The sequence below is a fragment of the Onychostoma macrolepis genome, chromosome 16, assembly GCF_012432095.1.
Source record: "Onychostoma macrolepis isolate SWU-2019 chromosome 16, ASM1243209v1, whole genome shotgun sequence".
Classification (NCBI taxonomy): Eukaryota; Metazoa; Chordata; class Actinopteri; order Cypriniformes; family Cyprinidae; genus Onychostoma; species Onychostoma macrolepis.
This window is the reverse complement of record NC_081170.1, coordinates 17852495-17878394: the sequence shown is the minus strand read 5'-3', so window position 1 is coordinate 17878394 and position 25900 is coordinate 17852495. Positions and strand designations below refer to the sequence as shown.

At 39.1% G+C, this 25900-nt stretch overlaps 1 protein-coding gene across 1 annotated transcript in view; it reads left to right on the top strand.

Annotated features, from left to right (window-relative positions):
* LOC131522256 (nuclear pore membrane glycoprotein 210-like) overlaps window positions 1-25900 on the top strand; it is a 44653-nt gene that overhangs the window by 14886 nt on the left and 3867 nt on the right. The window contains exons 14-32 of the mRNA XM_058747631.1: window positions 8773-8918; window positions 9336-9548; window positions 10818-11000; window positions 12646-12835; window positions 14006-14076; window positions 17375-17476; window positions 17556-17654; window positions 17759-17884; window positions 17997-18124; window positions 18884-19079; window positions 19161-19334; window positions 20061-20141; window positions 20225-20356; window positions 20428-20583; window positions 21807-21892; window positions 22112-22286; window positions 22361-22536; window positions 22607-22827; window positions 23415-23551. Of these exons, the coding sequence (XP_058603614.1) occupies window positions 8773-8918; window positions 9336-9548; window positions 10818-11000; window positions 12646-12835; window positions 14006-14076; window positions 17375-17476; window positions 17556-17654; window positions 17759-17884; window positions 17997-18124; window positions 18884-19079; window positions 19161-19334; window positions 20061-20141; window positions 20225-20356; window positions 20428-20583; window positions 21807-21892; window positions 22112-22286; window positions 22361-22536; window positions 22607-22827; window positions 23415-23551 (2792 nt within the window). The remainder of the gene's footprint in view (window positions 1-8772; window positions 8919-9335; window positions 9549-10817; window positions 11001-12645; window positions 12836-14005; window positions 14077-17374; window positions 17477-17555; window positions 17655-17758; window positions 17885-17996; window positions 18125-18883; window positions 19080-19160; window positions 19335-20060; window positions 20142-20224; window positions 20357-20427; window positions 20584-21806; window positions 21893-22111; window positions 22287-22360; window positions 22537-22606; window positions 22828-23414; window positions 23552-25900) is intronic.

The following is a 25900-nucleotide window of genomic DNA, read 5'->3' as shown; positions in this document are numbered from 1 at the left end:
AGCTTACGACTGATGTACATCACCGGTCGTTCCTCACCCTCTACCTCCTGGGACAGGACTGCTCCAAGCCCCCTGTCCGATGCGTCAGTCTGCAACAAAAAAGGGAGAGAAAAGTCAGGAGAGTGTAGGAGCGGCCCGCCACACAGAGCAGCCTTTATCTGGGTGAAAGCCTGCTGGCACTGCTCCGTCCACTGGACCGGATCTGGTGCTTCCTTTTTAGTGAGGTCAGTCAGCGGGCTGGTGAGGTCCGAATACTTGGGCACAAATCTCCTATAATATCCCGCCAGCCCCAGGAACTGCCTCACCTCCTTTTTGGTCTTGGGTCTCGGACAGGTCGCAACCGCTGCGGTCTTATCAATTTGGGGACGCACCTGCCCGTGACCCAAGTGGAAACCCAGATACCTGACCTCCACACGCCCAACCGCACACTTCCTCGGGTTGGCCGTCAGCCCCGCCCCTCTCAGCGATCTCAGAACGGACCGTAAATGCTGCATATGACGCTGCCAGTCGTTGCTGTAGATGATAATGTCATCTAAATAGGCAGCGGCATATGCAGCATGTGGTCGGAGTATTCGGTCCATGAGCCGCTGAAAGGTGGCGGGAGCCCCGAACAAGCCGAAAGGAAGCGTAACAAATTGGTGTAATCCAAACGGCGTTGTGAAGGCTGTTTTTTCTTTGGATATCGGAGTCAAGGGGATCTGCCAATATCCTTTCGTTAAATCCAGTGTCGAATAAAAACGAGCCGAGCCTAGCCGATCAAGCAACTCGTCAACCCGCGGCATTGGATATGCATCGAATTTCGACACAGCATTCACCTTCCGGTAGTCTACACAGAACCGGACCGAGCCGTCCGTTTTAGGCACTAAAACTATCGGGCTCGCCCAGTCACTGTTGGATTCCTCTATTACTCCCATATCCAGCATCGCTTCTAATTCAGCCTGAACTACCTTTTTTTTGTGTTCAGGTAAACGATACGGCCGGCTGCGCACTACCACACCGGGCTCGGTCTCAATGTGGTGCTGAATGAGGTCTGTGCGACCAGGCAGGGGTGAGAACACATTGGCGAACTCCGCCTGCAACTTGGCCACGTCAGTGAGCTGGGAGGGTGAGAGGTGATCCCCTGCTGGGGCCAGAGCGAGAGATTGGGTTTTAGGTTTCACTTCTGGCCCGAGATCTTCCTCTCCACTCACCACCATCGCCAACATCACTGACTCCGCCTCGCTCCATTTTTTAAGGGGGCATACCACCTCATAATTGAGATCCCCAACTCGTCGTGTGACCTCAAAGGGTCCTTGCCACTTGGCGAGTAATTTGGAGCTAGAAGTTGGGAGCAATACAAGCACTTTCTCTCCCGGTGCAAATTTGCGTAATCTGGTTCCCCTGTTATAAAGCCGGCTTTGTCTGTCCTGAGCCTGTAACAAATTCTCCATAGAGAGCCGCCCCAAAGTGTGGAGTTTTGTTCTCAGGTCCAGTACATACTGAATTTCGTTCTTACCGGTCGAAGGTCCGTCCTCCCAAGTTTCTCTTAGGACGTCCAAAACCCCACGGGGCTGTCGTCCGTAGAGAAGCTCAAAGGGGGAAAACCCCGTGGAGGTTTGGGGAACCTCGCGCATGGCAAACAAAAGGGGTTCCAGCCATTTGTCCCAATTTTTGGCGTCCTCGTGAACGAACTTTCGAATCATGGTTTTCAACGTGCGATTAAACCGTTCGACCAGACCGTCTGTTTGTGGGTGGTAGACGCTGGTGCGAATCGATTTAATGCCCAATAACTCGTAAAGCTCGCGGAGGGTCCGTGACATAAACGCCGTGCCCTGATCGGTGAGAATCTCTTTCGGGATTCCCACCCGGGAGATTAAATTAAACAATGCGTCCGCCACACTTTTCGCGGAGATGCTGCGGAGCGCCACTGCTTCTGGATATCGCATTGCATAATCCACCAGGACTAAGGCAAAGCGATGCCCACATGCAGATCGTTCTAATGGCCCGATGAGGTCCATGCCAATTCGTTCGAAGGGGACCTGCATCAGAGGGAGCGGGCACAATGGTGCTTTTGGGGTGGCCGGTGGGTTCACCAGCTGACATTCACGACAAGACGCACACCACCTGCGCACGTTCTCATGAATGCCCGGCCAGAAAAATCAGGTCATTAGACGATTCAGTGTTGCAGTTTGTCCCAAATGCCCGGCCATCAGATTGCAATGAGCCGCCTGGAAAAGCATTTCCCGACGGCTCTTTGGTACTAATAACTGCGTTGTATCTTGTTTTGACTGAGTGTCCTGGGTCACTCGATACAACCGATCTTTTAAAATAGCAAAATAAGGATAGGAGAGCGATCGCGTCTGCTGGAGAGGCTGTCTGTCGATGGCACGGACCTTATCAAAGGCGTGTTTGAGCGAATCATCCTGGGACTGTTCCAGGGGAAAATCATCACACTCTGTGAGGTTTCTCCTCACAACAGCACTCCGTTCCCCTGTCTCAGCTCCCATTGGTCCCGGCTCAGCTTCTCCCACCTGCGCGACCGCCCCCCTTCCCCGCTTCCCATGGCCCCAGGAGACATCCGCACATAAATGCCCCAATAATACATCAAACCCTGGCCAATTTGTTCCCAAAATCAGCGGATGTCTGAGGTGCGGGCTAATTGCCACCTCTATCCTATGCTTTTGTCTCTGAAATTGAATAGCCACCAACACTAGGGGGCAGTTCACCACGTCCCCGTGTACACACCGCACCCTAACCATGCGGCTCTTACGTTATCGATTACCTCCTCGACGTCGCTTCCATCGGCCATCAGCCATCTGCGGCAGGCGTCCCGGAGCTGTTGTGCCATCACGAAGGGTCGGCCACTGTCCCCAAGATCCAGGGACCGGAAGCGCTGGCGGTGCTGGAGGATGGCGTGTTTCAGGTCTTCGTAGACCAGGAGGTTCTGAACCGGCAGTTGTTGTGCGGTGACCTGGGCTTCTCCCGACAGCAGAGGGATGAGCCGCACTGGCCAGTCCACAGGAGGCCACCCAGATGCCTCAGCCGACCTCTCAAACAGGTCCAAGAATGCCTCCGGGTCGTCCTGGGGACCCATTTTGTTGAGAGGTACGTGAGGGGGGCGGGGCTAAGGCAGATGGAGAACGAGTGGCCCGAACCTCCCGGTCAATCCAGCTCCGGAACAACTCGCGGTCTTCCTGCTGCCTGATGGTGTTCCTGGTGGAGTCCCGCGAGTGACTGGATAACCTCCGCAAATGGCGATGTCGGCGGGGACTGCATGGCGGCGGCGGCGTTCCTTTTTCCTTCCTCCCGGGTTTCGGCACCAGTGTGATGTGGTTCAAGGGTGGAAGGGAAAAGACAGGGTCGGCGTGACTGGAACTCGTAGGGCTTTTAATTCGGTGCTCTTTCACAACAACAAAACAAGGCGGGGCGCTCACTGCACTCCCAAACGTTTTAACAAATAACTCAGAATATCAGATTCGCGTATCTTCTCTTCCTCTAGCACCAGTCTCTCTGTCCACCTCGAGTTCCCAGTCCTTCTCTCTCTCCAGCCTCCCGTTCTGGTGGCTTTATCCGGTCCCTCCATGCCAATTACTGAAACAAGACACAGGTGTTATCAATTGCACTTGACCCACTTACGCACCGCTCGTCTCCTTTCTCTCTCTCCCGCTGCAGACCTCGCTGAACCACGCCCCGCGTTTGGTTTTTGCAAGAAACACATCTTCATTCTGTTGACCACTTTAGATTAAAAAGGGATTGGGTGGGACAGGTTTTCCATTCATTATTTCATTCTAAATCTAGAGACTGTGCAATTTTAGTGCATAAATCTGTCCCATTTGTAGCCTATAGTATTGTAGATCATAAAGGAAGATACTTTATTGTATCAGGAATACTTTTCTTGACGCCTTTGACTCTTCCAAATGTTTATGCTCCCAATTATGATGATCCTAATTTTATTTCTTCTTTTCTATCTTGTATTCCTAATATATATTCACACCCACTTATTTTGGCTGGGGATTTTAATTGTGTCATGCCTCCTGTTCTTCACAGAGCTTCCAAAAAGATCATAGCTCTTTCAAAATGTACCTCAGTTATCCACACATTTATGCAAAAGTATGGTATATGTGATGCATTCTGGCACTTGCATCCCTCTGAAAGGAAGTATTCATTTTTTTCGCATGTTCACCAGACGTATTCTCGCATCAATTATTTCCTTTTTAGGATTGGTTTTACCAAAGTATTGTGATTTCTGATCATGCACCAATTAAATTAGAATCAGGTGGAATCAGATTCCACATCATCCACCTAAATACTGTCAGTGGCATTTTAATCTAGGTCTCTTATACGAAAAGGATTCCATTGAATTTATCACTTCCAACATATCAAGTTTTATGGAAGTCAGTACTACGCTAGGCATGTCATACTCTACTATTTGGGAATGCTTGAAATGTTATTTACGTGGTCTAATAATTTCTTATTCATCCCATAAAAATCAAGAGAAGAAAAGATGTCTTAAAGAAATATCTAGCTCCATAGCGCTTATTGATAGCCAGTATGCCTCGGACCCCTCTCCTTAAAATGTTTTAAGATCGTCAGTTCTTACAGGCAGAATATGACATATTATCAGAATATGACATATTTGTCTGAAAAATTTATTCTGCGTGCTCAGCATAGGGTTTATGAGCAAAGTGATAGGACAGGTAAATTGCTTTCCCGGCAGAGTCGTGAGGCTGAAGCGTCACGTATGATTCCACAGCTAAGATTACAATCAGGAGCCATCACTATAAACTATAAAGAAGTAAATTCTGAATTCAAGCAATTTTATGTTCATTTGTATTCCTCAGAATCCCCACCAGATGCTTTCGCAATGAACACTTTTCTTAATAGAATTGAATTTCCAACTATTAATAAGTTGTCTCGTGACCCTTTAGAAGAAAACAGTCAAACTAAAGAAATTAAGGAATCTATAGCGTCTATGAAATCTGGTTAGGTCCCAGGGCCTGATGGATTTCCATCGGAATTTTATAAAGACTTTTCTAATTTGCTAAACCCAATTTTACTTTTGTTATTTTCAGAAAGTCTTCAGAATGGTTGTTTGCCTGCAAGTCTATATCAAGCGACGATTTCACTGCTCCAGAAGAAAGAATATAATCCATTAGAATGTGGTTCATATCGTCCTATTTCTCTGTTAAATTGTGACTATAAGATCTTAGCCAAACTTTTATCTATCCGTTTAGAAAATTCTGTGGGTCAAATAATTTCACCTGATCAAACTGGCTTTATTCAGGATAGATATTCTTTTTCTAACATTAGACACTATCACTTACTATCACTTGATGCAGAAAAGGCATTTGATCGTGTTGAATGGAACTATCTTTTACAGGTCTTAGGAAAATTTGTGTTTGGCCCCATATTTATCTATTGGATTAAAATTTTATATGCGACCCCTAAGGCTTCTGTACGCACTAATAATGACTTTTGAGATTATTTCTAACTACATCGGGGCACAAGACAGGGTTGTCCCCTTTCCCCATTGTTATTTGCCCTAGCTATTGAACCTCTTGCAATTGCCCTACGTTCCAGTGCACAGGTTTGTGGTATCACCCGTGCAGGTGCAGTGCGGGTTTCTTTATATGCAGATGACCTTCTTCTTTTTCTATTTAACCCTCTTACTCCAATTCCTCCAATTCTTTCTATTTTAGATACATTTAGTAGTTTCTCAGGATACAAACTAAATTTTTGTAAAAGTGAACTGTTCTCATTGAACTCATCTTCCCTTCAAATTTCATATTCAGATTTTCAGTTTAAGGTTGTCAGAAATCTATTTCAGGTGACCCGTAAATAGGCTACTCTGACCTGTTCAGTGAAAACATTAGTCCTCTCCATAATCACGTTAAGTCTTTCTTCGTATCCTGGAAATGTATCCCTCTATCTTTGATAGGAAGGGTGAATGTTATCAAAATGAATCCTAAATGTTTATATTTATTCCAAAATCTTTTTTTACAGTTTTGCAGTGAAATATTTCTTCTTTCATATGTAATAAGTCAAAATTAATTACGGTAATTAAGGTCATCTTATGAAATCAAAGTGTTTGGGTGGCCTAGCTCTGCCAAATTTTCAAACCTATTATTGGGCAGCGAATATTAGGAATCTGTTATGTTGGGTGCAGCAGGATTTGCAATTAAAGGAGTCTCAGTGGGTACTGATGGACGCTGCCTCTTGTACTCCAGCAACTTTAACATCCTTTCTAAGTGCAGCCCCCTTTAAGTATACTAATTGTATTAAAAAAATAAAACCCAGTTTTTAAGCATTCATTAAGGATTTGGTCTCAACTCCATTTAGCGTTAGACCTTAAAGACCCTTGTACTATGGCACTGTTTTTTTGCAATATTTCATTTCCACTCTCTTTGATGGATGGGGCTTTAACACCTGGAGGGAACATGGCTTAGCTACAGTCGGTCAGCAACACATTGATAGCAACTTTGCATCCTTTACACAACTAAGAGGAAAATTTGACTTACCCAGCTATTTAGATACTTTCAGATAAGGAACTTTATTCGTAAGCAGTTTTCTAACTTTCCCTTTTTGCCCATATACTTGATGATATATTAGGCCTGTATACATCTTTGAAAGGGGTAATTTCTAAAATTTATACTATAATTAACACAAAACAGTCCCCCTCAATGCGTCCATTGAAGGCACTCTGGGAGGAGGAATTGAATTTGACGTTTGAGGAAAATATAATTCTTGCCTGTATTCACTCATCATCTATAAATGCTAGACACACTCTCATTCAATTTAAGGTGGTGCACAGAGTCCATTGGTCTAGAACTATAATTAAACAAAATATTCCCTGATTTTGACCCAACCTGCCTTCGCTGCACAACTGACCCAGCTACATTATTGCATTCTTTTTGGTCTTGTCCAAAACTGTCTGATTTTTGGAGGAAAGTCTTTACATGTTTTTCTGTTATTTTTTCTTTACCGATAGACCCCAACCCTGTAACAGCATTGCTTGGCATTTTGCCAGAATCTGTTCAATTAAACATATTACAGGCTGATAGTGTAGCCTTTGCAACTCTATTGGCTAGGCGACTTATTCTTATGAATTGGAAGTCAGCAGCTCCCCCTCCTTATCGCCAATGGGGTTTTTCCTAAACTTTTTTTGAAAGAGCCCTTTTCTGAAATATTTTAAGGACACAACTGTATCTTAATTTAATTTAATTTATTTATTTATTGTCGGTCTTGTCTTGTCCATGGAGACTCATCTGGGGCAGGTGGCTCTTCTAGTTATGGCCGCGGAGGCCATTCCCAAGCCGCCTGCTTCTCCTGTTGCTGAAATGGAAGCGGTTCCTGAGTTTACCCTGTGAGGGCCCCTGACTCCACGTCCAGCTCAATGAGGGCTGTTGTGCTTCCGTCATGCCCAGTAAGGACCTCAGCTTCCGAGCCTAGCCTGTGAAGGGCTCCTGTTCCTGTGGGGAACTCTGTTTTTTGGGGGGGTAGTAGGGTTCCAGCTGTAGTGGCCGGGCTGAGGGGACCAAGGCCATGGCCACAAAGACCACCTGCCATGGCCTCCAGAGCTCCTTGCTCCGCCATGGCCTCCTGAGCTCCCTGATCCGCAATGGTGCCCAGTACTGTCTGTTCTGCCCTGGAGGTGTTCCTCTTGTCCCTGTCCTGCACCAGCCTCCAGGGCCCCACCCCCCCTGTTACGGCGCGGGACGCACCTTCCGGGAGGGGGGAGTAATATCACAGTTATGGTCTGTTTTGGTTTTGTTTTCCCCGTATTTGTTCCTGAGTTTCCTTATTTGGTCATTTTCCTGTGCTTGTTAAGTTTGATTATGATTCTGTTCAGCTGTGTGTGTTTTAATTATCCTGTGTATTTAGTTCCTGCCTGTTTAGTTCCTTTTCGTCTGGTCTACTCGTTACGTTCCTTGTGTTCCTGTGTGTCTCAGCCCTGCCTTGTCTTGCCCTTTTGGATTTCATTAAAGACTGTATTTTGAGTTTTTCCACATCTCCATGTTCCTCGTTCCTCCCCACTGTGTGCACCGTGACAATATGTAGATATGTGTATATCTATATTATTTATAGTATATTACTATATTTACTTTCTGTCTGACCTAAAATGAACCAAATAAAAGCACAAAAAAAGTATTTATAAAGTATTATAGTATTTATTAATATTTTAATTTGTTTTAATTTTTTATTTTAAATTTAGTAATTTTGTTGCACGCTTTTGTCATTTTTATTAGTTTTCATCTTTAATTTTCTATTTAATTTTTTTCAGTTTTAATTTTGATAATTTTAGTACTTCAACTTAAAAATTGTAACATTTCAGTTACTTTCCCATAAGTCATTTAGAATTTTGTTTTAATTTTTTTTAAGTTTAAGGTTTTAATCTTATATTTTTTACATTTTATTTAAAAAAAAATTTTTAAAGTGTTTTTTATTAAAGTGATTTTAAGTTTTAGTTTTGAGTAATAACACTGTAAATACTCTGGCAATTAAAGACAAGTAGTATTTTTTATATTCTTTTCCACTAAAGTATCTAAACATGTAGTAGTAGTAGTAATAATAATAATAATAATGTGAGAAAATAATACAAATGATAAGAAGAATGTTTACTCAAAAAGCAAAATTGCATGATATTGTGTTTTTGGGGAATGTATCTTGAATTAAGCTAATGTTATATTATAAGTTTATCTTTTCTTAAATCATTATGCTTTTCCTTAACCATAGTATGAACCACATGAATATTCCCTTTCTGTTTCTACATTTCTACCTCCTTATTGCTCTTAGGATCTGTGTCTCCAGGTGCTGGATTCTGTGGAGGGGTCCGCATGGAGGCTCTTTCATGGGGTCATGCTGTTGTTACCTTCACAGTGGAAACAGAGGGATGCAACATCAGTGAGACGAAAACACTGGTGGCCTACAGCCCTCTCAAAGTATGCTGTTTCTCTGCGTGTGTGTGTCTGTGCACAACTGTATGTGTGTGCGTATGATTTGTGGTAAGTGTCATGTCTGTATAAAGGGTGATTTATCAGCCCCATGGTGGCTATTTATTAAGATAATGAACTGTTTGGGAGTAGCAGAAGATTAATGTGAAACTGAGCGCTCCTGATCACTGATGTATGACTCTGTAGCATGTCAGGGACATAGAGAGCAGCGGAGCGCTCTGGTCCAGGGCAAACGCTGCCAAGCACACTCATGGGAGTTTAACAGGACAATGTGATGGATCAGTGCTTTGCTTTTGTCAGTCAGACGCTAATGAAAGACAGCAACAACTTTAACAAGGACATTATAGTGAGCTTTGTACTCCATTTAGCCTCTCAGTGACATTGTTCTCTCCTTCTTTCACTCAGTCTCTTGTGTCTGAGGTTCTTCTCTCGGTGGGCTCATCTCGTGTGGTAATATTCGAGGAGGGTCCTCAGCCCTGGCCCTCGGCTCCCTTACGTTTCTTTAGTGATGTCGAGGAGCAGCCGCAGGGGGGTGTTACTGTGGAGGCGTTGAGTCCGACCGAAGCAAGGCCACCTCGATATGCATATCAAGTCATGTGCACCGCCGTGGGAGAACAGGTTTGAAATGTCCTCTACTGCAATGTGACTCAGTCATATGTACTGCATTATTACACTAAACTCATGTAAGTGTTCTTATTAATAATAATAGATTTTATTTATTATTATTATTATTCATTATATTTAATAAATATTTACACTACTGATCATAAGTTTGGAGTTGTTCATTTTTTAAAATCTTTTATTCAGCAATGATGCATTAAGTTGATCAAAAGTGACAGTTAAGACTTTTACAATGTTACAACAACAACACACACACACACACACACACACACATATATATATACATATGTTTGTGTGTGTGTGTGTATTATATAATATGTATATTATTCCCATAAATGCTTTCCACAGAAATATTAAACAGCACAACTGGTTTCAACATTGATATAAAATAAGAAATGTATCTTGAGCTGCTCAAAAATCGTGTGACACAGCTTTGCTATCACAGGAATAAATATATTAAATATATTAAAAGAGAAAACGGTAACACTTTACAATAAGGTTCATTAGTTAACATTAGTTAACAACATTAGTAAACATGAACTAAGAATGAACAATACTTCTACAGCATTTATTAATCTTAGTTAATGTTAATTTCATCATTTACTAATGCATTATTAAAATCACAAATTGTGTTTGTTAACATTAGTTAATGCACTGTGAACTAACATGAATAAACAATGAACAACTATATTTTCATTAACTAACATTAACAAAGAATAATAAATAGTGTAATAAATGCATTGTTCATTGTTGGTTCATGTTAGTTAATACATTAACTAATGTTAATAAATGACACCTTATTGTAAAGTGTTACCGAGAAAACATTAATTACTTACTTAATTACTTATTAATTACTGTTATTATTAATTTATTATCAATTAATGTTTATTAATTTTTAAAAATGTTTGATCAAATAAATGCAGCCTAGGGAGCATAAAAGACTCTTTTCAAATATATATAAAAAATCTGACTGACTCCAAACTTTGAAAACTTAGAGTTTATGTATAAAAGAAAAGTTTACAAAAATTACAGACATGTATTTTTGAAAGTTTTTTTTTTTTTTTATCAACCATAATATGATGGACATTTTGTGGTTTTGTATGGACAAATTTTAATCGAACCACATATTCTTTATATTACAGAAGTAAGACAGAATTAATTCAGAATTTGAAATTTCTCTGCTGCATAAGCTCTTCATGCTTTGAGTGGGTGAAGTGCTGTAGCCTTGCAGTCATATATGTTTTTCATATGTGTGTGTTTATGCAGTGGTTGGTCTTCAGGTGTGGTAATACTCCAGGTCCATTAAACGAGATTCCCGCAGTGGAGGAGAGCAGAGTTCAGGTGGTGTGTGGCGTCCCCGCTAGTCTGTCTCTCTCCCTTCTCTCCTCCTTGTCCTCACCTTCATCCGTTCACTATTCCTGCACTCAGCATCACTACCCCTGTGGACTGGTGAGTAATGCCCACTCTGTCCTCTCTCTTTCCCTTTTTGCCCCCTCCTGCTGTTATGTCCTCTCATAAACTCGTTTATGATTCACTCATTTTCCTCTTTTCCCTTCACCTGCTCAGACCTCTCTTTTTTCTTTCCATTTTTTCATTTTCTCACCCTCCAGGTGTTTCTCTTTCTTTCTGTTTCATCCCTACACCCACACCAGACCTCCGTCTCTCTACTTCCCTCTTTCCGCTGCTCTCATTTGCCATGCAATTATGTGTGATATGCAGGGTGAAGTGTTATGGCAGTTTCCATAGTAACCGCATGCATGGGCCCTCAGTGTGTATGTGTGTGTGTTAGGGTTGTGTGAGGGCTTTTCCTCTCCTGACATAGATGCTCTAGAAACCAAGTCTTTGATCAATGTCAAACCCTCACAATCAATATACCGTCTCTAATATACTAAAACCATCTCTGAGAATGAAACATCACATCATATCTCTAATTGAACTTGAAGTTCACCAATGAGTCATGAAGAAAACTTAGATTTTTGGTCATAAATGTTTCTTTTTTCGTCACAGCACACTGATAGAGAGGCAAAAATTAGATTTACCGATTTAATGAAGCAAATCATTAGGCAAAGGCAAAACACACGCACAAAATGGAAAGAATAATTACACACAGGCAGAATGCCAGTAATTGTGTGCTAACTCATTTACACACATTTTTACAAACCATATGTTAAATTAATAATGTTTTATAACATATAAAAATATTATTTTTAATTTATATATATTTTTCTCATTATGTATACATACACCCTTTGTATTTACTTGATTAAATACAGTAAAAATAGTAATATTATAAAATATTATTACAATTTAATATAACTCTATTCTATTTTAATATATTTTTAAAATTAATTTATTCCACGTGATTGCAAAGCTGAATTTTCAACATTATTGCTCCAGTCTTCAGTGTCACATGATCCTTCAGAATTCATTCTAATAGGCTGATTTGGTGCTCAAGAAACATTTTTTATTATTATTAATATTATTATTATTATAAATGCTGAAAACAGTTGTTCAGCTTAATATTTTTGTGAAAACCATGATACATATTTTCAGGATTCTTTGATAAATAGAAAGTTTTATCTTGTAACACTATAAAAGTTTTTACTGTGCTTACTGTCTTTTTTGATCAACCTAAGCATGACAGTATTTTTTATTCACCATGCTGAATAAAAGTATTTTCTTTCAAACAAAGAAAAAAAACTGAACATAAATCTGACATAACGTGACCATTATGGTCATGAACTGATGGATGGCAAAGGACTATTCCTGTCCCATTTTCATCTAAGTGTGACTGATATCTCTGCCAGCTTATGTTCAAAGATTCATTCACACATTAACTAGGTTCACAGTTTCATTCTCATGATTATACAGCACCAAATCAATAGTTTATTGCTTTCCTGCTATATTTGAAGCATTTTTCCTGCATGCCTCCTGTAGTGAGATAGGTTAAGCATGATTCTATCATTATTTATTCAGCGAGGTCATGCTTTATCTCTTTCAGTGTTTGGACTTCCTTTCTTCTCCTAGAATTACTCTGATGTAATTAAATATCACATTATCATATTCTTTCATGTCATTCCTCTCTCTCTCTCAGTTATCTGTGTCCAGCACTAGGGATGCGATGTTGCAGTTGTCTGTGTTTGACCAAAAGGGGGTGCAGTTTGATAATTTCACTTCCTGTTCAGTGAGGTGGACCTCCTCTGACCCTGGTCTGCTCTCATTGTGCCCCCAGTCCACAATGAAAGTGGCTGACAGACTAACCCAGGCGGGATACAAACTACATGGTGTGTTTGGGTTTGCTTTGCACTTTTTAGTACAATTTGGCATTTAAAGGAATAGTTCACCCAAAATGAAAATTTTGTCATCATTTACTCACCCTCATGTCGTTCCAAACCTGTATGAGTTTCTTTCTTATGTTGAACACAAAAGAAGATATTTTGAAGAACCAAACAGTTGATGGTCCCCATTGACTTCCATAGTAGGGAAAGAAATACTGTGGAATTCAATGGGGACCATCAACTGTTTGATCACCAGCATTCTTCAAAATATCTTCTTTTATGTTCAACATAAGAAAGAAACTCATACAGGTTTGGAACGACATGAGGGTGAGTAAATGATTTTTGGGTGAACTATCCCTTACAATATTGTGTAAATAGGTCAATGACGTGATACTTAATTTATCTGCTATTTCATTACAATAGATCAAAAATACAATCCATACATTAAATGTATACCATGAGCATGATTTTAATTTCTTAATTTATAAAAAAAAAATAAAAAAATGTCAGAGTGATGAAGATGTAATAATGATGAAATAATAATAATTTTAAAAAACGTATTGTTGACAAAAACGTTATTATAAAATTATTATTATAAAATATAATTATTTTTAGTTATTTAATATAGTTATTTTATTCTTTATACATTTAAAAATTTGTAAGTATTATTATAATAATTATAACGTTTTCCAAACCATATGAAACAAACATAAATATAGTACATTTCTAAGATCTTAAGACAGGGTTTAAAATAGATTTGTACTAGTGCTGTCTAACGAATAATTTTGATGAATTGCATCCAAAATAAAAGTTTTTGTTTACATAATATATATGTGTGTATATTTATTATGTATATAAAGAGACACACAAACAGCATATATTTTGAAAATATTTACATGTATTTACATGAATATATTTATATTCATATAAATTAAATCATATATAAATATATAAACGTAGCATATTTTTCTTAAATATATACATGCATGTGTGTGTATTTATATATACATAATAAATATACACAGTACACACGCATATATTATGTAAACAAAAACTTTTATTTTGGATGCGATTAATCGCCATTAATCATTTGACAGCACTAATTTGTACTTTTCTTCATTGTGGACACTCTTATTTGTCATTGACACAAATCTAATCAGTTTGCTTGTTCGACAGCCTGGCAGCTTCTTCAGGCCCACAGACAGACAGGAACCGTGACTGTCAATGTCACTCTTACATGTCCAGAGGTGTGTGTTTATGTGTTTATTTTTGTGTTCATATTTATGTATGTAAGCCTGAGTATATGGAATTAGATTTGTGCCAAATAAAATGAATGTAATTTTTCAAGAAACTTATGAAAATATCAAGTGAAACTGAATAAAATGTCTTTGAAACTAAAAAATAAATAAATTACAGGCAAAATCTTTGACCTCGTTTATAATACACTGCAGGTTTTGCAACTGTTTTCTCATCTTTCATTCGTTGATCTGTACTTACAAATGCACTTCCAGAGTTTTCATTTACGCTTCTAAAGTTTTCGTTTACGATTCTGAAGATTTCATTTACGCTTCCGAAGTTTTCGTTCGCCATTCTGGCACAAATCTCTCGTGGGGGCGGGGTTAACAGCGGTGTGTTCTCATTGGCTACTGAGTTTTTGATTGACAGCTTCTTGACCTGGAAGTGAAGGCGTCAGTATCGTTGCGCCTGTGTGGATGTGAGCGTCTGTTAGCGGCTTCCTATTTCATTTTAATGATATAAAGTTAGGAGTTTTGTTTTTTAATTCAATCTGTATTCATCTGTTGCTACTACTCTTTCAACATAAGCTTTTAGGAGCATGAGAAAACGTGAGAGAAAAAGGTCATATTGAGGTTTAATTATTAAAGTACTGCAATACTGGAAATATTGTATAATATTCAGTGTTCTCTTATTATATGTGTTTATTGCTCTTGATTCTTTTGCATTATAGGGTCTAATTAGGTTGAGCTGTTACATTTGAAATACAATACTATACTGTGATATTCAGACGTCAAGAAAGTCTCACTCCAACCAGGCAATCAAACTCATTTTATTACATATCCCACACAAACAATGTTCTTGCTGCCAATTGTTTTTATCATGCTGATCATTTTGTTTAGTTATTTTATTTAGTTAACATCATCATCTAACATTTAAAATTGGAAATACATCTTTAACAATCATCAACTCTTTCAAGTGTGACTTTTATAAACCAGTTGAATGAATGTAAATGAAAATATGAATTAATTCAAATAAATTGACATTCTTTATTGTCACTATAGCATATACACAAGTATCAAAGTGAAAGTCTTGGATGCAATTATGTTGTGACAGGAAAGACCAGAATCCACAAAACACTAACTGCATATATACATAATGCACAGTATTATTATAATTTACATTACCACACAAAATGCACAAGAACATAACATACAGAATGTTTAAAATTCATATGTTTTAAACACTGCAATGATCCTTTCAACAGTTCCTGTTACAGTATAAGTTACAAAACAGTGAATGAGTATGTAATGTACTGGAGTGCAATATCAGTCTTTACGGGGATAGTCCACGCCAAAAAAAGAAAATTCTTTCATTTACTCACCTTCATGCTATTCCAGATGTAAATAACTTTCTTTCTTGACACAAAGATTTTTAAGAAAATAATCCATCTCTGAGAATCCACATAACACAAGTGAACTGTAACCCACGCACATTTGACAGTTGAGTGGAAGCGATTATTAATAGTCAAAAGTTTATATTATTAGTGTTTTTCTTATCTGTTGTTTCACTTCAAAAGATACTGATTTAAAAACTAAGGTCAGATGGATTACGGTCATGGTCGCTGTGTGTGGTTTTTAAAGCATCTTTAAGACTCACAGAGATTAATTATTTGCCTAAAAATCTTAACTTGTGTTTACCTGTCCAGTAGAAAGAAAGTACAGTAATATGCATTTGAGACAGCATGAGGGTGAGTAAAATTAAAAATATATATATTTTTATTTTTGAACTATCCCCTTAACAATCATATGCTGTTGGTATGCCAATTCGAGATCAGCATAGACTAATAAGAATAAAGTGCAACCTCTTGTGTACTTGTGAACAGTGTTTGTTTTATCTAGAGCTCCAAAGAAGTAAAAATATTTGCATAATATCAGGTGCCTGAAGATCAAGATCCCAGTCATTCAAAGGTGATGTGTCTGAACACAATAAGATTCTTGTCTGATGAGGGCAGTGGATCTCTGGTGCTATCACTACATCCTCTGGGTCAGCATCAGAAGTTTATGGAAGAGTTGCTCTTCTCTCTGGAAACAGAGAAAGGACATGTATCATAGTCTAACAATACAAACTGCTTTGAACTCCCATGGCACATTTCAAACTTAAAATATTTCAAACAAATAAATACACAATATAATTATTTAATATATATATTAGTATTAACTTGGTACTAAAATACCTCAAAGTTATGTACCATTAATCATCTGTAATACCGCTGTGTAACCATTAGATGGCTCTGTATAGCCCTATATAATCATGACTGTGTATACCCTAGTTGCTGGAAACTGTTTTCAGTCATAATTATTTGCATGTATTAGGTTTTGCATTTGGATATATATTTAGGCATTATATCCCCCTAAATATATATCCCCCCCCCCCCTATTTTTTCATTAACAGAAAAAGCATGGTAAAAAGGCTTACATTGCTAAAGCTGACAGCGCAGTGATTGACAGCGCGCTTGTAAAATAGCATTGGTTATTGTCAGATAGAGTAAATTTAGTACTGTACACTCTATGTGCTGCGGGAAAATATGAACCAATCGAAGCAAATATGATCTAATTGAAGACTGTAACTGTGTGTAGATAACCAGGTCCTGTGATTGGACTAAATCAAGACAACTCACCATGAGTATCCTGATAACGACGATGATTGATGATCATGATGATTATATCATTCATCTGTGCTATTCCTAAGAAATCATCTCATCAATGTAGTGTAGCAGCAGAAAAATACTGATAAAATAATAATAAAAAATCTTTATATATCATTTTATATCATTATGAAATAGGAAGCCCCTAACAGACGCTCACATCCACACAGGCGCAACGATACTGACGCCTTCACTTCCAGGTCAAGAAGCTGTCAATCAAAAACTCAGTAGCCAATGAGAACACACCGCTGTTAACCCCGCCCCCACGAGAGATTTGTGCCAGAATGGCGAACGAAAACTTCGGAAGCGTAAATGAAATCTTCAGAATCGTAAACGAAAACTTTAGAAGCGTAAATGAAAACTCTGGAAGTGCATTTGTAAGTACAGATCAACGAATGAAAGATGAGAAAACAGTTGCAAAACCTGCAGTGTATTATAAACGAGGTCAAAGATTTTGCCTGTAATTTATTTATTTTTTAGTTTCAAAGACATTTTATTCAGTTTCACTTGATATTTTCATACGTTTCTTTAAAAATTACATTCATTTTATTTGGCACAAATCTAATTCCATATGAGTAACGTATGAACTATATGTCCTGTATAAGATGTTGACAGCTCCAGTGTCTCAGTGTGTGAATCTGCGCTTGGTAGATGACGTACAGTGGACCAGACACTCTGTCACATTATTTAACCATCCAAAAGCCACAGTAAGTGAGTTCATCACTCTAACATTTCTCATCTGAACGTTTTTGTTATATTTTAATGTCAATACATTCATCTCTTTAGGAAAATCTGACCTTGATCCATGGCTCAGGTCACTTTCATGTCCATCTACAAGACAACCAGTTAGCCAGCATCAACCAGGGGAACAGCAATGTAATACAGGTGAGAGTATAATCTTCAAATATTTCACCAAAGGAGAGTACAGAACTAGATAAAGTATTTTGAAATACAAATAAACTAGTTCACTTCTAATCTTTCTACCCCAGGTGTCTCCACGTCAGTCTGGTTCTTCAGTTCTCTTGGCTCATGACCTCTGTCTGACCTCTGATCCTGCTGTGGCCTCCTTTCTTGTCTCTGATATCAAAGATTTCCAGATTGACTTCATTAATACTGTATGATGCAGACCGAAGCTTATCTCTTTCATCATTTTAGATTTTATTACACTATTTTTTTCTTCATTTTTATGTTCACTGAATCTTTGTCTCCTATGTTGATGCTTTTTAGATTGAGGCCAGACATTCTGCTGTAGTGCGAGTGCGTGTTCTGGACTCAGATCATCAACCGTTTCTCCATCATTACCTTTTGCTCATGAAACTCATGCTTATCCCTTCTTCATCCATCATTTCTGTGGAGTGAGTCTATGCCATGTGTTTTTCCTTGTTTCACATTTTGAGTTCAAGCACTACATTCTGCCCTATGTCTTTTGATTTAAAAGTTATAGAATAATGAAATAATATTTAATGATGTAATATGTAATACATATTAAAAATGAATAGATATGATGGAGTTGAGATGGTGGTGAGACACTGAAAAAAATTGTCAGGAGTGAGGACTGAATTATGAATGCATAACTGAATCTGAACTGAAGAATTTTAGTTCAAATTTAAATGAATTGAAATCTAATTAAAATTGAGTGAAATTCGAACAAATAGCCTACATATAACTTTGTAGGAGTAATTTCAGGAGTATGTTATCTTACGCATATGAGGTATTTCCAGAAAAATCTATTTATATTAATAATCAAATGTATTTAATTAATATGTATTTTCTATATAATATACAGTAGTCAACATTTGAAGTGGACCAAAAAAGTTCATCAAAGTTATCCTAAAACAAGAATGGGTATTGTTTTGGTTTTAGGACAACTTTGATGAAAGGTTTTGATCCTCTTCAGATGTTGACTACTGTATATGTATTCAATTAATATATATATATATATATGAAAATATTTGTACATATTTTATATATTTATAACTTTTCATTTATTCTTTCACAGAAAAAGTAGTTTAAAAATTCTAGTTAAATAATACAGTTATAAAGCAGGTAGCTTTTGAGTCATATTTTACTCTTGGCTTGAGTATTGTTATTGAGTACATTATGTTTGCTTAAAGGGACATGGGGTCAGTGGACAAGGAGAGTGTGGGATTCCGTGTGACCGGTCTAACAGTGGGCGTGGTCAGTCTCCAACTCTCAGCAGTGGATGGACATGGGCGTGCTATAAGCTCCTCCCACAAGAACATGCAAGTTTACCCTCCATTCAAATTGCAGCCCCGTAAACTTACTCTGGCAGTTGGAAGTGTGCGACAGGTTGGCATGACAGGACAGCAAACCATATGTTGGTTTCAACAGAAACACATTTTTTACTATAAACATATATTTGATGTTCAGGTGAAATGGGAGGGAGGGCCTCATCCTCAATATGGCATCAAGTTCTCCGTGAGTGACAGCTCTATCGCCGTGGTAACTGAGACAGGACTGGTCAGAGGCGTGGCAGTGGGTGTGGTCAAAATCAGAGGAACTCTTCAGACACAAAATACAGAAGCATTGCTTACCTTTTTACAGGTAGCCCACAATACTTTACCTTTAGTAAACCGGGATTATTGTAGCTTTTTTAAAAATCCTTAATTAATTAATTTCCTGCCTTGTAGAGCCATATAGTCCATATAAAATATTATTTACACAGATGATCAACGATAGTTGTAGGGGCTGTTCAGCTGCTGTTAGCTTTTAAATAACGAGTCTCTAGTTCACATTCACACAGAATGTTTTTGCTTAAAAAGGCGAGGTTTAGGGCAGCAGAATGAAAAAATGCAAGGTCTAGACTCTAGAGAATCGTTTTTGACTTAATTTGTCATGCAAAAGATGCTCAATGTAAATACAACAGTCAAACACGTCTGTCTAGTGCATGTTTGCGTAGAAAAACAACAGAAAAGCAGCACAGTCAAATGCAAAATGTCTCCTTACAGCTTATTAACCAAATTATGAAAGTGACTCGAGCAAACATATATGCTTGATGTGATTTTCCATTGCCATGACACCCAACATGAATAATAAATGACTGCTTACCCAGTGCAGCAAATCCAACCTTTCATCCCTTATGCCTTAATTATATGCTGTCACCGCTACCATCACTAACATCTGTGCTCAGACACATCACGCGCTCACATACACTCCTTTAATTTTCAACTATAATAATTATCTCCCAAAAATTAAAGAGACTAACCTTGACATTTCTAAAAGATATAATGCTACAGCTAAATCTAATAACTGAATGTGTGCTGTGATCAGGATGAAGTGGAGGTGGAGGTGTTTAACCTAACAGCAGTGAGGTTACAGGCTCCTTTAGTGACTCTATCTGTAGGAACAGAGGTTTGTCCTTCTCGTGCTCAATATTGTTGTTTGCATACATGTTTTTGCTGTCAGGAGAGGTTTAGCTGAGTCTTTCATTTTAGATGCCAGTTTATGTGATTGGGAGTGACAGCAATCAGAACCCTCTATCTCTGGGTAGTGTCGAGTCTGGCCTCAGTTTCCACTGGAGTCTAAGCAAAGCGGCTGTGCTGGAGATCAAACCAAGGCATGCACAGGTGAGATGCACGCACTTAGCATGAATTGACTTGTATGAAAACTGTTTTGTGCGTTATGTTGTCTGTTTTAGGTGGGCGTTAGTGTGTCTCCCTCTCACAGTTTCTCTGTGCTGGTGAGGGCCAGAGCTCCAGGCAGGACCAGCCTCAAAGTGTGTGTGCAGCTCCAACAGATAGACACCAGCAACACGTCACTCTCTGATCATCTGACTGACGAGATACAGATACTGGTAAAAACATCCTCCACAAAGAACCACCAATGACAAGCTATTTAATGGAGTCACGTCATGAGGAAGCAGATCTTCTTTTAACTTTCTGTAAACTTTTTTGTTTACAATCAAATATAATTAAATAAAATGGTGACACTTTAGAATAGGGAACAGATATTCACTATTAACTAAGAGTTTTCCCTGAACAAACTACTAATTTGCTGCTTATTAATAGTTAGTAAGGTGGTTGTTAAGTTTAGGTATGGGGTGGATTAAGGGATTTAAAATATGGTCATGCGGAATAAGGCATCAATATGTGGTTTATAACTACTAATAAACTAATAAGCAACTAGTTAATACTGAGAATTAGTCCTTAAAATAAAGTGTTACTAATAAAATTAATACTGTATACCGTAACTCATTCAATCTTAAAATACACAATTTAAAATACTCATACTTAAAATACAAAATACTCAAGAATGAGTTCATAGAAGAACAGTATTTAATCATAAATAAAATGGTAATCATGTTAAAATGCACACTACCAATCAAAAGTGTGGGATTGGTAAGATTTTTTTTATGTTTTGAGATATGTCTCCTGTGATCACCCACACTGCGTTTATTTGATCAAAAATACAGTAAAGCAGTGATATTGTGAAATATTATTACAATTTAAACTGTTTATATATGTATATATATAATCCTGTGATGAATTTTCAGCAGCCATTACTCTAGTTTTCAGTTTCACGTGTTCATTTTAAATGAAATAAATAAATAAAAATAATAATAATAAAAACTCAATTAAATACTCAAAAATCATTTTAACATTCTGATTTGGTTCTCAAGTAACATTTCTTATTATCATTGTTGAAAATGATTGTGAACTAGGATACATTTTTTGCAGTATTGTTTGATGAATAGAAAGTTCAAGATAACAGAAATTAAGTCAAATAGAATTATTTTGTAAAAATATAAAATTAATTACTGTCACTTTCAATCAATGTAATGTGCCCTTGCTTAATAAAAATATAATAATTTTGTTAAAAAAAAATATTGACCCAAATACTTCTCAGTGGTAGTGTCTAAACTCAAATGAATACTACCTACTAATAATTTTTTTTTTTAACTTTCATATTATACTAAAAGATTTTAACAAATGTGAAATACCTTGCACAGATGTTCATTTCAGCATATACTAAAGCATTTTTTTAGAATGTGCAGTTCATTCTAATCTCTTTTCTCAGGTGTTTGAAGAGATGCAGTTAACAGCAGGAAGCTCAGGGTCCATCCTCATGTCTCCCCTCTCTCAGTACCTCCTGCAGAGCAATAAGTGAGTTTGTATGCCTGTTTCATGTAAAATAAAAAAAGATTTATTTTTTTTGCCCAGCTAGAAAAACCAAGTCAGTATTCACTCCATTAAGTCTGTTCCACATCATTGCAGTTCTCATGATGATTTGAACGAATAATGTACCTGATCAAAATTACATTTACATTTTTTTTTGTAAATTGGTTTCATGTAATCTCAGTTTTTAAAATGTGTGTGTTTTAGAGACTCAGTCTGTCCAATCCATTACACCTTTAGTCGGTGTGTCACAGGGGCAGGGCTTGTTACTATTGATAATGAAGGAGTGTTGAAGACAGGGCCTGATACAGGCCTTGCTATTTTGGAGGTTTATGCCGTGGACATTTGTGGTATCAACCAAACACTGCTGATCAGTGTGGAGGTGAGTGTTTACTTTGATAAATCCTGTATCATAGCCTCATTTTAAATCCTATTGTAACATCTTTCTTGCCTTAGGTGTCAACAGTGTGGTTTGTACGGATTTTGACTGTGTCATCCGTGAACAGTGACAGTGATAGAGCACTTCCTGCCTTCCCTCTGGGCTGGAGCATCCGTATCAGGGCTCTATACTATGATAATATGGGACGACAGTTCCAGTCTCATAATATACAAACACTGGTCACAGCTAACAGGTAATTACACAGATACACATGTTTATGTTACTCACAGCAGTGGTCTAACCTTATTTTTTCTGTGTTTCAGAGATGACCTTGTACAACTGATAGTTGACAAAGACAGTCGGTCGTTTCTGGTGCAAACGGCATCACCCGGTCTAACTGTTTTGAGGGTGCAGGGAGACACTACAAACCCATTTCTGAGCGATTACACCCCTCTGTTTGTGATGCCTGCCATCCCAGAGCCCCCCGGATTCCTGCACTCTGGGGATGTCATCTGCTTCAGCTCTCCCATTACAGACCTGCAGGGTAAATCACTAGGTTACTAGCAAGCAGAGCGCCAGTTTTAGTTTTCAGAAACAAAGTAAACTCCATTATTATACTCCATTTAATGGCATGCCTGTAAAAGGCACTTAGAAGGGCACTGTAAAAAGCCTCTAAAATGCGCACTGGAAGGTTTCATCCTTGTCTAGTGTCTGTGCTATTTCTCTTCAGAAATTATGACTGATAAAATACCTTTGTACTTGTTTAAACTAGAGGTGCAAATAACTTTTAACCCCGTCACACAAATTCTTGTCAGTGCGGGTGTCTGTTGTTCCATCTCATCCTTTTCTTTTCAAACTTTTTTCAAACAAAAGAGTTTGGCCTAATGTTGCCACCTTCAGGACAAAAAAAATTCAAGGTGAATGTGCAAGCTAAGTGTGCAGATAAGGACTAAGGACTGGCAGATAAAAAATCAACTGCACACGTACAGCATGCACATATTGTGATGATGAAAATTACGTCATGCACTCTGTGTGCATACCTTGGTGTACATGGAAAAAAAACATGCGTGTGCTTTGGCCTTAACTGCTGTAGGTTTTGCTCAATTTTGCATTTGTTTTTCTCACTTTAAGGTCGGCGAGGCAGATGGGATGTGTCATCAAGTGAGATCCTTCAAATGAACTCTGAGACTGGAGTGGCATTTGCAAAGAATTCTGGAATGGTAGTGGTTTACTACAGGCTAGAAGGGGGTCAGCAAACCTTCAAAGAGGTAATCAGTGCCTCTGCGCAGTTATATAAATGTCCTCATGTTTTGTGACATAATAGCTCTGTTCCAAAACTAGTGAGCTGCCTATGAAGGACACAATTTAAGGCATTATGGGTGAACAAACAGTTTCTGGTCCCCATTGATTTCCACAGTATTTTTTTCCCCCATGCTATGCAAGTATGGAACCAACAGCTGTTTAGTTACCCACATTCATCAAAATATTTACTTTTGTGACCTACAGATGAAAGAAATTCATACAGGTTTGGAACAATTTGAGGTTGAGTAAATGATGACAGAATTTTCATTTTTGGGTGAACCATATCTTTAATATAATATTAATAACATACTTAATTAAAATACCAAAAAATACATACAATGATGAAATTATGTTTCTTTATTCCCCCTCAATAACTGTTTGTTTAGCAGGTTGTTTATGTACCTTACCTTATAGGGGGTGGTCAGCGCCTCCCAAAGCTCCCACTTGCGCATGAGCTTGATAACCCACCCAGTTTCTCAGAAGTCCTCGCAGCAGTACGAAGCCTTAAGGACAATAAGTCTGCTGGTCCTGATGGAATCCCTGCAGTAGCTCTAAAAAATGGAGGGTACCTGCTCATCAAAAACCTCCACCAACTCATCCAGATAATATGGGCACAAAAAACTGTTCCACAAGACTGGAAAGACTCACACATTGTTACCATTCATAAGAAAAAGGGTGACAAGTCCATCTGTGGAAACAGTCGTGGAATATCCCTGTTCTCTGTGGCAGGAAAATTATTAGCGAGGGTCATGCTGGTCCGTTTAACCAAGAACATCACAGAAAGGATCCTTCCTGAGTCACAGTGCGCTTCAGGAAGGATTGGTCCACCTCCGACATGATCTTTGTCCTGCGCCAATTGCAGGAGAAGGCCAGAGTACAGAACAAAGACCTGTTCATTGCCTTCATCGACCTGGCAAAGGCTTTTGACACCATTGACCGCCAAGTCCTTTGGGTCATTCTGGAGAAGTTTGGGGTGCCACCAAGGTTTCTGGATATTCTACAACAGTTTCACGTTGGCATGCAGGCTCGTGTGATTGTGGGTACATCTGTGCAGGTAGGAGTGAAACAGGGGTGTGTACTGGCTCCAGTGATTTTCAACCTTTTCCTGGCATCAGTCACCCTCCTTTCCCTCAGCCCCGATGAGGGTGTCTGCCTACAGTTTCGTCTGGACGGGAATCTCTTTAACCTCCGCCGCCTGCAAGCCACCACCATCACAATTCATGAACTGCAATACGCTGATGACTGTGCCTTCCTAGCCCACAGCCCTACTGCAATGCAGCATACACTGGATGTTGTATGTGCAGTCTACCAAGCTTGTGGCCTACAAGTTAACATCCAAAAGACAGAGATCATTGCACAGACCACGGTCCCCACCCCCACACCCCCTGAATTCTATATCCATGGCACACCAGTAAAGGTCGTTCAGCACTTTTGCTACCTTGGAAGTATCCTAACTCCCACCTGCCTCATAGACAACGAGATCCAGGCACGTATAAATCTAGCCTCCTCTGCCTTCGGTAGACTTCGATCTCGAGTCTTTGTTAATAAAGATATCTGTACCTTCACCAAAGCGGCCGTCTACCAGGCAGTCTGCGTTTCTACCCTGCTGTTTGGTGCAGAAGCTTGGACTCCCTACCGCAGGCATATTCGGTGTCTCGAGGGCTTTCACATCACATCCCCCACACGGACATCCTACAGCGCACCAACTCCAGCAGCATGGAGACCTTGCTAGGCGGAAACTGGGATGGGTCGGACATGTTATCCGCATGCCCTCCCACCGCCTACCCTGGCAGGTTCTCTACGGGCAGATATATGCAGCCAACAGGAGACCTGGGGGTCAGAAGCGCCCGCTACAAGGACCATCTTCAGGGGACTCTGAAAAGCTGCGGCATCAACCCTGGAGTCCTGGAAACAATAGCGGCCATAGCAGAGTTCTGCATGCTATCTGGGGGCCCAACAGATCGAATTACAGCGCGCCCAACACAGAACGGCGCTACATCAACGCAGACACCAACGTGCACAGCCACAATCATATCCATCCCCAGACTCAGCCACCTTCAATGGCACCGCCGACAGCGGCAGCTGTCTCAACATTCCAACAAAGCGTCCCAGAAGTGACGTCATCTTCGAAATCGATGGACTGCATAAGAGAGAAGAGATAGGGGGTGGGACAATGGGAGGCTTTTGAGTCAAAAAAAGTGTAAAAACCATGATATATTCCAGATCCGTTCCATCTCTGTTAGGATGTGGCGAGGCAGCTCACTATGTTTTGAAACAGACCCTTTGTGAAAGTTATAAATTAAAAGACTTCTCTG